Source organism: Gossypium hirsutum, chromosome A10 (genome assembly GCF_007990345.1).
Source record: "Gossypium hirsutum isolate 1008001.06 chromosome A10, Gossypium_hirsutum_v2.1, whole genome shotgun sequence".
Lineage (NCBI taxonomy): Eukaryota > Viridiplantae > Streptophyta > Magnoliopsida > Malvales > Malvaceae > Gossypium > Gossypium hirsutum.
Window position 1 is genome coordinate 112,567,305 of NC_053433.1, and position 13,720 is coordinate 112,581,024.

At 33.9% G+C, this 13,720-nt stretch overlaps 4 protein-coding genes and 1 non-coding gene across 6 annotated transcripts; 2 read left to right on the forward strand and 3 right to left on the reverse strand.

The window, feature by feature from the left end:
• Positions 1-1,114: 1,114 nt before the first annotated feature.
• On the forward strand, positions 1,115-1,828 carry LOC107895838 (dirigent protein 25). Its single transcript, XM_016821053.2, has one exon. It carries the CDS (start codon positions 1,115-1,117, stop codon positions 1,826-1,828), a length of 714 nt encoding a protein of 237 aa, XP_016676542.1.
• Positions 1,829-3,587: 1,759 nt separating this feature from the next.
• Positions 3,588-4,922, forward strand: LOC107895839 (dirigent protein 9). The gene has a single exon (XM_016821054.2). The coding sequence runs from the start codon at positions 3,625-3,627 to the stop codon at positions 4,723-4,725; it is 1,101 nt and encodes a 366-aa protein (XP_016676543.2). The 5' UTR covers positions 3,588-3,624; the 3' UTR covers positions 4,726-4,922.
• Positions 4,923-5,801: 879 nt separating this feature from the next.
• Positions 5,802-5,873, reverse strand: TRNAP-AGG (transfer RNA proline (anticodon AGG)). Its single transcript has one exon. It is a non-coding gene; the product is annotated as a tRNA-Pro (tRNA).
• Positions 5,874-7,191: 1,318 nt separating this feature from the next.
• LOC107897775 (dirigent protein 25) lies at positions 7,192-8,301 on the reverse strand. The gene has a single exon (XM_016823345.2). It carries the CDS (start codon positions 8,237-8,239, stop codon positions 7,256-7,258), a length of 984 nt encoding a protein of 327 aa, XP_016678834.2. The 5' UTR covers positions 8,240-8,301; the 3' UTR covers positions 7,192-7,255.
• Positions 8,302-9,125: 824 nt separating this feature from the next.
• On the reverse strand, positions 9,126-13,347 carry LOC107897776 (uncharacterized). Of its 2 annotated transcripts, none has more exons than XM_016823346.2 (4): positions 12,904-13,347; positions 10,663-12,327; positions 10,234-10,402; positions 9,126-10,141 (listed from the first exon to the last, which is right to left on the reverse strand). In XM_016823346.2, the coding sequence occupies exons 2-4, from the start codon at positions 12,256-12,258 to the stop codon at positions 9,501-9,503; spliced, it is 2,406 nt and encodes an 801-aa protein (XP_016678835.2). In that variant the 5' UTR covers positions 12,259-12,327; positions 12,904-13,347; the 3' UTR covers positions 9,126-9,500. The 2 variants fall into 2 exon arrangements, with proteins under 2 accessions (XP_016678835.2, XP_040934059.1); XM_041078125.1 differs by having other exon boundaries at positions 10,663-12,330; positions 12,436-13,297.
• Positions 13,348-13,720: the final 373 nt, after the last annotated feature.

Below are 13,720 nucleotides of genomic sequence, written 5' to 3' on the forward strand. Positions count from 1 at the left end.
TTTCTTTTAATCTACAATTCAACTTTCATCATTTATTCAATTTAGTCATTTTTCCTAATTACTCTTAATTAAGCTAAATTTACTTAATTAAACTCTAATTAACCACTCATTTTACTTCGTAAATATTTTTAATAAATATTTACGAATCCGTTTTTCAGAAACGGAGACCCAAAAATACACTGTTTCGGTAACGGTAAAATTCGGGTTATTACATTTCGAGATAGGCCAAAGCAACATTTTAGTCCCTAATATTGATAAGCCTTTCCAACTTAATCCTAGAACCTTTTTTTTCCACATTAGTCTCTAGGCTTGACTTTTTTTTTAGTTTTGGCCCATATGATGATGATGTGACATTGATGTTGTATCACGTCATCACTTAAAAAATATACTTTTTTATTAAAAAATTAAATAAAATTATATCATAATCTTAAAGTGTTATATCACCGAATGAGCCAAAGTTAAAAAAGTTGTCAAGTATGAGAATTTATATGGACAAAAAAAATTTGGACCAAATTGGAAAAAGTTGTCAAATTTAGGAACTAAATGTTAACCGATGCCAATTTTATTTTTGGAAAAAATATGTCTTAAGTCCATATACTCTTTACAGATTTAGAATTTAGACCCTGTACTTATTTCTTGTAATTTAATCTCTTCACTTTTCAAAATTCAAAATTCAAGTCTATCTGTTAACATTATTAAAATTATTTCATTAAATCCAAGTTAACTACAACATCATTTTTTTAGTTGCACAACTACCATAGTTATGTAGCCACAAAGTGAGGTTTTATTTTTTTGTATTTCAAAACACCAACAAATTTAACAATACTAATGATTTAGTGATTGGATCTGAATTTTGAAATCTGAAAAATAAAATGAATAAATTTCTGAAAAATAAATACAATGACTAAATCCTAAATTTATAAAGAGTATAAGTACTTATACCATATTTTAACCTTTTATTTTTTTTAATTGAAGAGAAAACATGTATCCTATGGGCCACGATCAAATCCTACCCATATTATATCAACTACTCCAAACTAAACCAAAAACTAAAGCAATATGAAATATCCAACTCCTCCTCTTAAGTGCCCCATTAATCTATCAATCTCAAGCAATGGCCAACCTTTCATGCTTCTCAACCTTACTTTTCTCCCTTCTGTTCATCGTCAAAAACACATCCTCAGCCAGAAATCTTGAAAACCCATCATCAAATCATCACCATCACCATGATCATCACCACAAGATCTCATTTTCCATGCCAGATTTACTCAACATTTCCCACCCTACAACTTCAACACTCAACACTCCCATCCCATTTTCAAAGCCTATAGGCTTTTTCCCACCTCATAAAGGCATCCCTATCCAAGAACCCGTCCCTAAAATCCCCGGCTCGGACTCGTCGGTTCAAACCCTCAGTGGTTCAAACCTCGGGATGTTCTTCCCAGCAAGGGCTACTCTCCAAGAGCTGGAGTTTGGTGCAGTGGTCACCATCGATGCGAACCTGTTTGATGGTGGTATTGGTACCAATGGTTCACCACTTGGGAAAGCACAAGGGGTGTATGTTGCGAGTTCGGAAGGCGAAACGAGTCACATGATGGCAATGACGACGGTTTTTGCTGACGGTGGGTTTAAGGACGGGTTGAGGTTTTTCGGGTTGCACCGGAGGGATGTGTCGGAGTCTCATATTGCTGTGATTGGTGGCATGGGAAAGTATGTTGGTGCTAATGGTTATGCAACAGTTAAAGGTGTGGAATTAAGGCCTAATTCTGCAATGGCAATGAAACAAGGGGTTAACAAGTTGCTATTGTTCAATGTTTATCTTAGTTAATTTATAGCTTGATGATAAACTATACGTTTATTATAAGTTCATTTGTTTGCAAATAAATCGGACTTACTTTTTAGTTTACAAGATCATGTGTTTTCAGTTTAATATTTTTTTTAAATCCGAAATTTAATTTTGTTGGTGTATTCAATGCAATCATTCTTAAGATATGGAAAGTTTTCTAATTTGGAATTTGAATCTTAAATTTGTATCCCTTTTTCTTATTTTGAGATTCTCGTAAAAGAAAAAATAATTTAAGAGAACATTAGAAATTTTGTAATGGGACTGAAATAAAATTAAAAAAAAATAGAGGTTTGAAGCTAAAATTTTTATATTAAAATGGCTTAAATTATTTTTTAAAAAGTTTTGAGAGAAGCTAAAATTGCAATTTTTACATCTAACAAACAGGTTAAAAGGAACTAAATTGGATTATTAGGATTTGGTAAGGACTAAAGTTGCAATTTTATCATTTAACTAATGGGCCAAAGCCCAAGAGTATATTAGTCCCTAAAACCGAAGTTTAACTCAGTTGGTACTTTTGTCTGGGCTTGGAGTTTGAATCTTCAGTCTGCAATACTTTCTCTTATATCGAGACTTTCGCAAATGAAAAACTAAAACATTTATGAGTGAACTTCATTAAACTCGTTAGGAGGAAGTATAGAATTCTGTAGTGAAACCAAGATAAAATTAAAAAAAAATTCTATTCAATGACTTAAATTAAATTTTTAATATTTTGAGAAGGGCTAAAGTTGCATATTTTTCATTTAACAAAGAGATCGACAAGAATTTAATTGATTATTAAAATTGAGAGGGATTAAAAGTGCAATTGTATCATTTAACTAAGAGATAGAAGCGAAAGTCCCTACCTGCCCTTAAAACCCGAGTTTAGAGTTTAATTTAGTTGGTGCATACAATCTTTCTTAAAATATTCTCTAACTTATTCCAAGATTTTATATAGAAAAAGAAATGCATTGTAGACTTTTGATTTATTCTTCTATGACATGCTTCAAATAAAAATCCCAAAAAATTTTAAATCATAAAAAAACATAATTTTTAAGGAATAATTTATGTTACTCGAATTCAGGAATAAATGTTGAATAACATTAAAAATATAAATTTAATATTTTTAAAAAAAATTTCATATATTTAAAAAATGTACCAAGAATGAATATTTTACTTGAAGAAAGAAAACAAGAGTCCAAAATAATAAAGATGGAAACTCAATGGCTACCATGGTAAGAACTAAGATACATATAAAAGAAACCTGGAAGGTAAATTTATAACAGTGACAAATTATTTAAAAATTAATTCAACGTACTCATATTTAATACACACAATATTCGTATTTAAATCCGAATAGAAATCAATAAAATTGATTTACTTAGCAAAAATTTAATGATTTATAAAATTTACCCCAATTTTATTTACCATTAATCTCTTTAAACTTACCCTTTGTAAATCTAATATATATAAAATATTGTAAAGAATCCAACCATTATTTACCATTAATCTCTTTAAACTTACCCTTTGTAAATCTAATATATATAAAATATTGTAAAGAATCCAACCATACCATAAAGATTGTGTAACCAATATTCCTTTAATCATATCATTAGAATTAGGTTTTTTTCCAACCAAAGCACTTCTTTAAAAAATTGGGTTTTTTTTTAACTACTCCATATCATCAAATCCACTTTCTCATCACATATATGTGAATATACCCTATAAACTATATATAGGCAAGTGAAACACTTACATTCACCATCAAAATTATACATCTTAGCTAAAAACAATCTTAAACAATGGCAAAAGCTCCCATGCTCACTTCCAAAACATTCAAGGCAATCGTCTATCTTTTGTTGGTGGCTATCACCTTCACTTGTGTCAATTCAGCTAGGGTCCTTGATGAGGTTGAACCACAACCCCAAGTAGTCGACGACAAGCCGAGTGGCCAAGTGGTCCCTGCCGCCACTCCAAGTGGCCCAGAGGATGATCCTGCGGTTCCCGCCGTGGCAGCCCCAGCTACTAAGGATGAGGCACCAATAGCTACCCCTGCAGCAACAGAAGCCCCTGCTGATGATGATGAGGCACCAGTAGCCACTCCTGCAGCACCAGTTGCAGGTGGTGCTGCAACGGGACCAGGAGCAGCGGCTGCCACGGGGGCTACCCCGGGCTCGCACAAACCTGTATTGTCCTTTTTCATGCATGACATCTTAGGTGGAACACACCCATCAGTCAGAGTAGTGACTGGTGTGATTGCCAACCAAGAAATCAATGGCATACCATTCTCAAAAACCAACAACAACATTTTCCCAGTGGAAGGAGCTGCTCCACTTCTAACAGGCAACAACATTAACAACCTTAAAAACATCAACAACCTTATTAACCCCAACAATGTCCCTTTCCTAACAGGTCTAACAGGTGCACAAACCAGTGCCATCGTCCAAAACTCCCACAACAGCGACAGCGTTATCAATTCCGACAGCAACCCTTTCGTCACAGCAGGCCAACTCCCACCCGGCTCTCTCCAACGTCTCATGTTCGGTACCATAACCGTCATCGACGATCAGCTAACCGAAGCCCACGAGTTAGATTCAGCTATCCTAGGCAAAGCACAAGGGTTCTATTTGGCTAGCTCATTAGATGGTTCTAGCCAAACCATTTCGTTGACAGTTTTATTACATGGAGGTGAACATGGTCACGAAATCGAAGACACCATTAGTTTTTTCGGAGTTCATAGGACCGTGTCACCCGAATCGCAGATCGCGGTGATCGGTGGGACCGGGAAGTACGAGAACGCAAGAGGGTACGCCACGGTTGAGACACTTCTCAACCAGGAGAATCAACATATAACTGATGGTGTGGATACAATCCTGCATTTCAATGTGTACCTCACTGAGTGATATTAGCAGCTTGGAGGCTGGTGGTCATTAATGGTGGTTCATATTTTCTACTATTTTATATATTGTGTGATGGCTAAAATTTAAGTGTGAATTCCATATTGTGTTTGGTATTGAAATTTTAGTGGTGAATATGTGTTGATGTATATTGGTTTATGTTGTCAAATCCAATGTCACTCTTAATTAGTGATTAATTATAAATTTATATATTTACATTTTAAAAAATAAATTTAGAACTTCAGCATTTTGTTTTCATCTACACTAATTGAGGTATACTTTACACAGGGGCCTAGCAGGGTGGAGACAAGCCCTAAAATGAAAAAAAATCATTTTAATCTCCTTTAAAAATTATAAAAATTTAAAAATTATAAAAATTTAAATTAGTAAAGATAAAATTGTACTTTGCCTCCTCTAAAAATGATAAAAATTTGACTTAATCCTTTAAAAATTATAATGATATAGATATTAAAATGGTGAATTTACATTTTTACTATCTTAAACATATACAATTTAATTTCGACCACTTAACAAAAATTTCTGGCTTCGCCCCTGTTTTTACAAATTCATGATCCAATCAAAATATTAAAATATCATATAAAATCATTCTATTGATAAAAAAAAATTAGAAAGCCTTCAAAAAGTGATGTTAAAATACTTGGAGGTTACTATATTATAAGAATTGGATTAAATTAGTCACTCTATTATTAAATGGATTAATTTAGTCCCCTTACTATTAAAAATAATTAAATAAAGCCAAATTGTAACTGAATTAATATTTGCTATATAAAAATGTTTTGAAAATGTTTTTTTCTCAATTTCAATTCAATTCCAAACAAAAAAATTTCATTTACAGAACCATAAAAAAAGTTTAAAATAATAACTTTGTTAAATGATTTTTTTTAAAATAATAAATGTTAAATTTATTCTAATTTGACCTTAAATTCTTTTTATTATTAGGGACTAAATTAAACCATTTAATAATATAGGGACTAATATGATACAGTCCCTATAATACAGGTACCTTTTAGGTACTTTTACCCTAATCTTAAAAGGATCAAAAACAGCGAAAATTAAACCGTGGGGCATTCCGAGAATTGAACTCGGGACCTCTCGCACCCTAAGTGAGAATCATACCACTAGACCAAATGCCCAATTTCGATAAATGAATTCTGTAAAACTTAAATATCTTGTATTTTTTTTAATAAAACCACGGGATGTCTTTAAAACGATTTTTTTCCTTTCTTAACATAATTTTTTTGTACCCTCTAACTTTACCCAAAAATATAACTATTTTAGTCTTTTATTTATTTTTTCCTGTCTCTTTTAGTTCTTAAATTTGTATATTTGTCAATTTACTCTAAAATAGATAAAAAATTTAATTAATTATTTTAATGACTTATAATTTTTAATTATTTAATGACTTTTTTGCTTCTATTTATACTTTTAAATTATTTTAATGACTTTTAATTTTTAAAAATTACTTTTATATTTTTTTAATTTTTAAAAATTAACTAAATATTGATGTATCATCTATATGGCAATTCGTGTGCATGCCACATCAGTAAAGTTAAAAAAGTTAAATTTTCCATCTATTTTAAGGTGATTTGACAAAAAAATACAAGTTTAAAGGTAAAAAGAGACGAAAAATAAATGGAGGACTGAAATGACTTTTTTATGAAGTTGGAGGGTTAAATAAGTCATTATGCTTTCTTTTTTGCTTTGAAGTGTGACAAGTACAAAAACAAGTCCGAGTAACTATAAGTATTAAATTGTTACAAACAAATAGCTTAAGTAATTACAATGCAGAATCAAATCATTACATCAAAAACAAGTTAAGAACTGATATAATCCAGACTAAAGTCCACAAATTAATTAAACCACAGAGCAAAATTAAACCATTACATCACAAACAAACTACAAACTAATACAATCTAGATTAAAACCAACAAACTGACTGGAACTAACTGGACTAAAACTTACTCATGACAACCGCACATGAGGGGACTCGAAAACCTACACATAATAAATCCCGAATCTGAATACTCTAGACCCAAGACTTCCAGCTTACCAATTGAACCAAGACCTCATTAGCTACAACATAATTTCTTTAGATGATTGCTAACCTTCTACGTTTGTTGAAAACTATTGATTAAAATTTTGAGAAAGTTTTATTCTTTTGATTTACTACTTTTTTATTTTTTATTTTTAAAAATGTTATGATGATTATCAATGAAATTTAACAATTTTAATCTTTTTATTATTTATAAATATTTTACCTATAATAAGATTATTAAAAATAATAAAATTAGGATAATATTTTAAAATTATAACTCCCATTTTTTTTTATTTGGCATATACATTGAGCATAAATAAGTTCATTTTTTGGATTATTAATTTCATTGTTTTTCATGTTCATAAGATTACAACTTTACATAATATTCATATATAGGAGTACAACATATATGTAAATCACACCAAATTAAAGTCACCTTCACTTAAAAATCACACACCAAACTATGTATGCACCCTTCATCTAATAGGTTAAATAAACATTGAACTCTAGCACCGTCTGAAACCCATCAGTCTCCCTTGTTTGATTACTCGCTGGTACAATCCTCACAATTGCAAACCCTTTTGCATTCACATATTTTCCTGTCCCCCCCATGATGGCCAAATGTGACTCCGATGCCCCGGTTCGATGAACCCCGAAGAAGCTAAGCGTGTCAGCATAGTGTCCACTCTCGAACATTGCTGTAAACGCCATTGTATGGCTAGTTCCATCGATTGAACTAGCCACGTAGAATCCTTGTGCCTTACCAATGAATCCAGAAGTTAGCTCATGTCCTATTGTCAACTCGTCATCGATGACGGTCATGGTTCCGAACATGAGCTTTTGGAGAGTGGAGCCTGCCGGAACTTGGCCACCGACTAAGGCTGGGAATCCACCGCCGTTGTTGTTACCGTTTTGCAACATTGCTTGTGTGTTGCCACCGAGACCGGACAGCAATGGGATGTTGTTGTTGTTTAAGAAACCATTGTTGCCACTATTTTCGTCTACCCCATTGTTGACAGGGAGGTTAGCACCATTTGGTTTGGGGAATGCAAGTTGACCATTGACTGCAGGGTTGTTGACCACACCAGTGACTGCAATAGCAGTGGGGTTTGACCCACCTAGGATATCATGCATAAAGAAGATCAATGGGTGGTCAGCAGTGGCTGCACCAGCACCAGGGTTGGCAACATTGGGTCCTGTGGGAATGGGACCAGTGGCTGCAGCACCTACACCAGGGTTCCCAACAGTAGTTCCTGTGGGAACGGGACCAGTGGCTGCACCTGCAGCCACACCAGGGTTGCCAACAGTGGCTCCAGTAGGATTAGGCTGTGGGACTATTGGGGTGGCCGTAGCGACAGGTGGCACGACCGGATTCGAGGGTTGCTCATCAAGCATTCTTGCAGAAGTGGAGAATGCAATAATTGCGAAGGAAAGAAGGATAGAAATGAGTTTGTAGGTTTCCATAGCTAAAATGTTGAAGAAGATTTGCTTTACTATTTTTCTTACTGAATTGGATGATGTGAGTGTATGTATGTATGTACATATATAGGTTGAGTTTCATAGGGAGCACAAAAAATGGAGTTGTTAAAGTCTTTTCTATGGTCTAATGTTTATATTATATGATCTCAACAAAAACATTAGAAAGTGGAGTAGTATGTAATAAAATATTTTTATATTATCAGTTTATAGCAATTCCACTTGTACGTGTAACCCCACCTTTGAATAGAGAAAGTGGATTAGAAAGAATATTTGGAAGGGTTAATGTCACAATTGGTCCCTAAACTTTCATCTAATGTGCAATGTGTACCTATACAAAGAAAATATCTAATTCGGTGCTTGTACTATTCTGTCATGTATCAATTTACCCCAAAGCTTCAACATCTTACACGTGGACTTAGCAACAACGAATAAATGAATGACACGTGCCCTTTTAATTATGATTAGTTTTGGATTTTGAATATGATTTTACAGGTTAATTAATTAATTGATATTCCCTTTTTTTTATTTTTAAGCAATAAATAAAATTTAAACAAAAAAACAATATAATTGTTGTCATTTAATTTATACAAGTACCATATTGCAAATTAGATGAAAGTTCGGGGGCCAACTGTGACATTAACCCTATTTGGAAGAGTGGCTTATATATGGTTTTGCTCACCCGAAAGGTTTTCAACTGCAACCAAATAAGAATCAAACTAAACCACCAAGTTCTTCACAGAATATATAATATTGGATCAAATGACAGAAAGATAGTTCTTGCAGAGTTCATCAATGGCAATCCCAAAAATTTACAGCAAATTGTTTAACTTCATAAACTAATCACCTCAAGGAAAAAGAAAGGAAAACAAAATACATAGAAGCGGCTTTCTTTTTTCATTTCATTTCTTTTTGAAACAAAACCTACAATAATAAGGCATCATGGTATATGCCATCATCCCAACAAATGCATCCATACATATTTAAGAGTTTTCACACCAATGCAAAGAATGAACCATGTTATGTATGTATGTATCTTTTTCAATACATTAACATGGCTGACATTGATCAAAAATTTTCCCTACATATATCTCTCACTCACTCACTTTCTCATGCTAATGCAACATTAGAATGCAAAAAAATCCGAAAAAAAATTAAAGAAAAAAAAAAGGATTCACTTTTGGTTTTGATGATGCATGTAAATATATCTGCCAAAACCATGAGAAAAAAAAAAGAAAAAAAAAGAACTCTATAGGCTAACAATCTCTGCTGCTAGCTCATCAATCAATGAATTCTCTATTTCTCTACCAATTGCTTCAATATAATATCCTAAAGAAAACCATCCATCGTCTTTTCCGAATACTTTCTCAGATGAGTTCGTTTTCGCTTCATTTTCTTGGCTAACCAATAACATGTACAGCTCTTCCTCAATTTCTTTCAAGTTCTGTGCGTAGCTAGTAAGTCTTCTTGAAACAGGTTTTGTCCACATAGGGTCTCCTAAGCATGGCTGGAGGATTTCGATTAAACCCAAATTTATGCGGTCGAACAGTAGCCTCCTTGCTGACCTTTTCCAAGATATTTGTTCACCATACTTCTTCTCTAATGTCTCGAAAACCGAGAGGCTTATTGGGGTTTCGGCAGAGTGCCATCCATTGAGTATATCTGGGTTTCTAGTATGAAAACCTGCCTCAGTCAAGACATCGACTAAATAGGAGAAATCCCTGCTCTCTGCTATTCTGAATGACTTTGTCGAGTATCCATTTACATCACATTCCTTTAAAGAGTCTTCTGTTGGATCAGGTTCGTCGTCACTTGAAACAACCATTCCCAGTCCTTCTGAGTAGTCTTCAATTGACTCCGATCTTAGAAATTCGAGTTGCCACTTGACATCTGTTACAAAACAAGAACATGAAAAAATTTAATTGGATTTATACAAATGAGGCAAAGAATCAAGTGGTCAAGGAATCTTCAGTTTTACTAACCATTTAAGCTAGCAGTGACACTCAGAAAGCATTTAGAGCTCAATAAATTCCCTTCCATGAATGGTGCTTCCAAAACCGAAACTGGACTGGGCTGATTAGCTGCTTCCAAGTTCACGAGAAAGTCAGGGTCGGTGCCGTACTGTTCGGATATCTTCATCGATATATCTTCCTGCAAGATTATAGTGCAAAAGTTCAAGGATATCCATGTTTCAAAGACAATGAGTAGTTCGAAATTAAAGCCGGAAAATTAGAATAACGAAAACATCCAAAGATAGTTATTAAAAGCTCAATGTATCGAGCACAAAATATAGTCCGCATGTATCGTGCACTGACTGTATTGTACATCCACCTTTTGTGCAAAGCATAGTACTAGTATTTATTAATCCGACCATAATAATTGGATGCTTAAAAAGGAAAGGAACATCGAACCTGTTGATTCCAAGTGTCGGGGATTCCAAAAGAAGAATCGTTATCTCTATCGGAGATAGTACAGTCCATTGGTTCAAACCGGTGCTCATTATGATTTTGGGTAGACTTGCCTGCATCTGTAGTTTCTTCTACAACCACCACATCAGGGACAATGGTTCGAGATGCAGGCAAGTACGATGATGACTCGGGATAATCCTCAGTAGACATTTTCCTACCTTTGATGTTGTTCCATTGATCGATTGGGATGATTTCATTTTCAGAACTAGAGTGAACGATACCACGCTTTAATGACTCGGGATCCTGCTTCTCGAGGTCATTCTCCCCGTATGTATTATTGATAACAGGTTTGTCTTCGGGCAAGTGATTCTTTTGTGATTCTTGATCTGGACTAGATGGATACTGCTTGCATTTGGATCCTGAGTTTCTTTGTTTCGGACAATCTTTCCCGTTGGAACTTTGCTTAACCCACTTTCTTCTTGACCAAGGAAACACCGGCCTCATTGTCATATACGAATCAACATGGAAAGCTTTTGGAGTAGTCCTGATTATAGGACTTCTAACAGATGTAGAATACACTTGAGATCTCGACTTTATTAAGTTTCCATTGCCCCAGTTTTTCCAGCCATCTCTACTGCTAATACCTAAAGGACCACGAAAGGTTGAACGTTTAGCATGGTCAGACAATGCGAGCATTTCACCGAGACTTCTGCTTCTGCCTCTACCCCCAAAAGAGGGTCCATTTTCCCGAAACTCTTTATTCATCCTCCATCTTTCCGAGATTTGCTTCTTTGCTTCCTGAGCCACATATGATCCATCTAAGTCGTGAAATAAGGGCTTGTACCAGTTGTTCACATCAGAGTTACTTCGGGAAGAAACCATCATGAACTCTGGCTCGTTTGTAAGACCTTGAGCATCACTGAATCCTAACCTTGGTGGCTCGAAAGAAACTTCGGTTTCAGAGGAATGGATAGACCTACACCCTGTGGATTTCACATCACCGCGAAAGTTCTTCCTCTCCTTAACTTGAGTACGCAAATTTCCTTTTCCGCAACCAAGGAACCCTTTGTTGTTCTTATCAGTCTCAACCTCTCCGGACTTTGGTTTCAAAATGACAATTTTTCTAGAGGAAGGCCATCTTTCGTTGCTCGATTCCAGATGAAATCTAGGAACCATAGAAGTACCATCATGTCCATATTCCCTTTGGGAATCATTCACGAAGCCATTCTCGAGTTCTTGAAACAGCTTAGGATTTTCTTGAGAAGGGACACCTTCTTGATCGGTAATCATATAATCCGGTTTCTCAAAACGATTTGGTCCTTTGATATGCATTCGTTCCCGAGACGATCTTAAGTCCAATGACTCTATTACTTCAAATGCAACCTTGAACTCCTTTTGCTCTTCAATGCTAAACCGAAACGAACGCCGTTCATTGAACAACCGTTTCTCCCAAGCACCTATCGAAGCAACTTTACGCAGATAATTCTCCGAGAGCACTCTTTGTTGCTTCCTCTGCTTATTGACAGCTTGCTGAGATTGCAGTTCATCAAGACCCATTAATCTTGCAATCACACTAGGTGTAGCCGTGTTTTTCGACATTTTGTCTACTAGAAACAATCACTCCCTTAATTCAATCGCATCCTCAAATTGGCAAAATGCAGATACAATCTGCTACAAATGGAACAATTAACAAATTTAGAACTAAAAACCAACTAAATTAAAGCAACAATTAACAAATTTCATATCTCCACAAAGAAGAACATATGATTTACTTACCATAAACATCATTTTTTTTTGTCAATTAAAAAAATTAAACTTTAAAAACAAGAAGATTAAAGCAGTCATATGAGCATATATGATAAAGCCAAGAGTATAGGGAGGTAAAAAAAAAGGTTCATAGTAGACTCATAAATGCAAACAAAAAAAAGTAAAGCTAAGAGTAATAAATATGTAAGAAACAAAATCATTAAAATTCACTTTCTTGTCAAAAGTAATAATTAGAACCCTAGCATGAAAACAAAGTCTAAAGTTCAACCCCATCATCAAAAAAAAATACAAAATCATTTTTTAAAAATACATTGAAACAAATAAAAGAAAACCCTTTTTTTTTCTTTAACAAAAGAATCAAACTTTAACAAAAGCAAACATAAAAAGATTTAACAAAATAGTAAAAAGAAGAACCCAAGGAAGAGAAAAGAAAACCCAGAAAAAAAAGGGGAAAGAAAATTGGAAGAAAGATCTGACCTTATTTGGAATGTTGGAATAGAGATTAGGGTTTTAGATGCTGAACAAAAATACCATCAAAATCACTTCATTTCATAGTGTGTGTTTTTCCAAAGGATTGATTATTGGGTATGATTAAAAGAATAAGATAACATAAGGGATCAAATAATTTTGTCTTGCTTATAATTCACGAAACAAAAAGACAAGCCGACATGTAGAACAAGTAGGTAGGTCAAACACCTTATTTATATATTAAAAAAATCAAATTGTGCATGCAAATTCTTTTAAAAAATCAAATGGGCGGTTTATTTAAAAAAAAACACAAAACAAAAATCTGGGAAATGGGTTTTTGGGATTGAATCGAAGATTGGGGAAAAAATTGAAACTTTAGATTCGGAATAAAAAAAACAATGAAGATAATAATTTTGATGATTTGAGGAAGAAAAAGAAGGGCACAAAAAAAAAGGTGGGAATTTTGTAGGGACATGTTTTTCGCGTTGATTTTGTCGTTTCGATGCTACGCGCGAACGTGAACTGTCGTTTCTTGCGTGTTTCCCGCCACCAAAAGAAACGGTCTTTTTTTTAATAATAAAAAGACCCTAATATTTTTATTATATTCAAGTAAGTCCTTAATTTTAGGTTTGTAACTGGATAAGTTTTTAGATACGTCATTAGCTTTTAATTTATCTATAAATATTTTCTTATACCCAAATTAAGTTATATTTTAGGACAAATTACACCATTAATCATTAAAGTAAGGGTAAGTTTTGTTTTGGTCAATTAAAAAAAGTTACAATTTGATCATTGAATTATTCTAAAGTTTTCATTTAAGTCACTA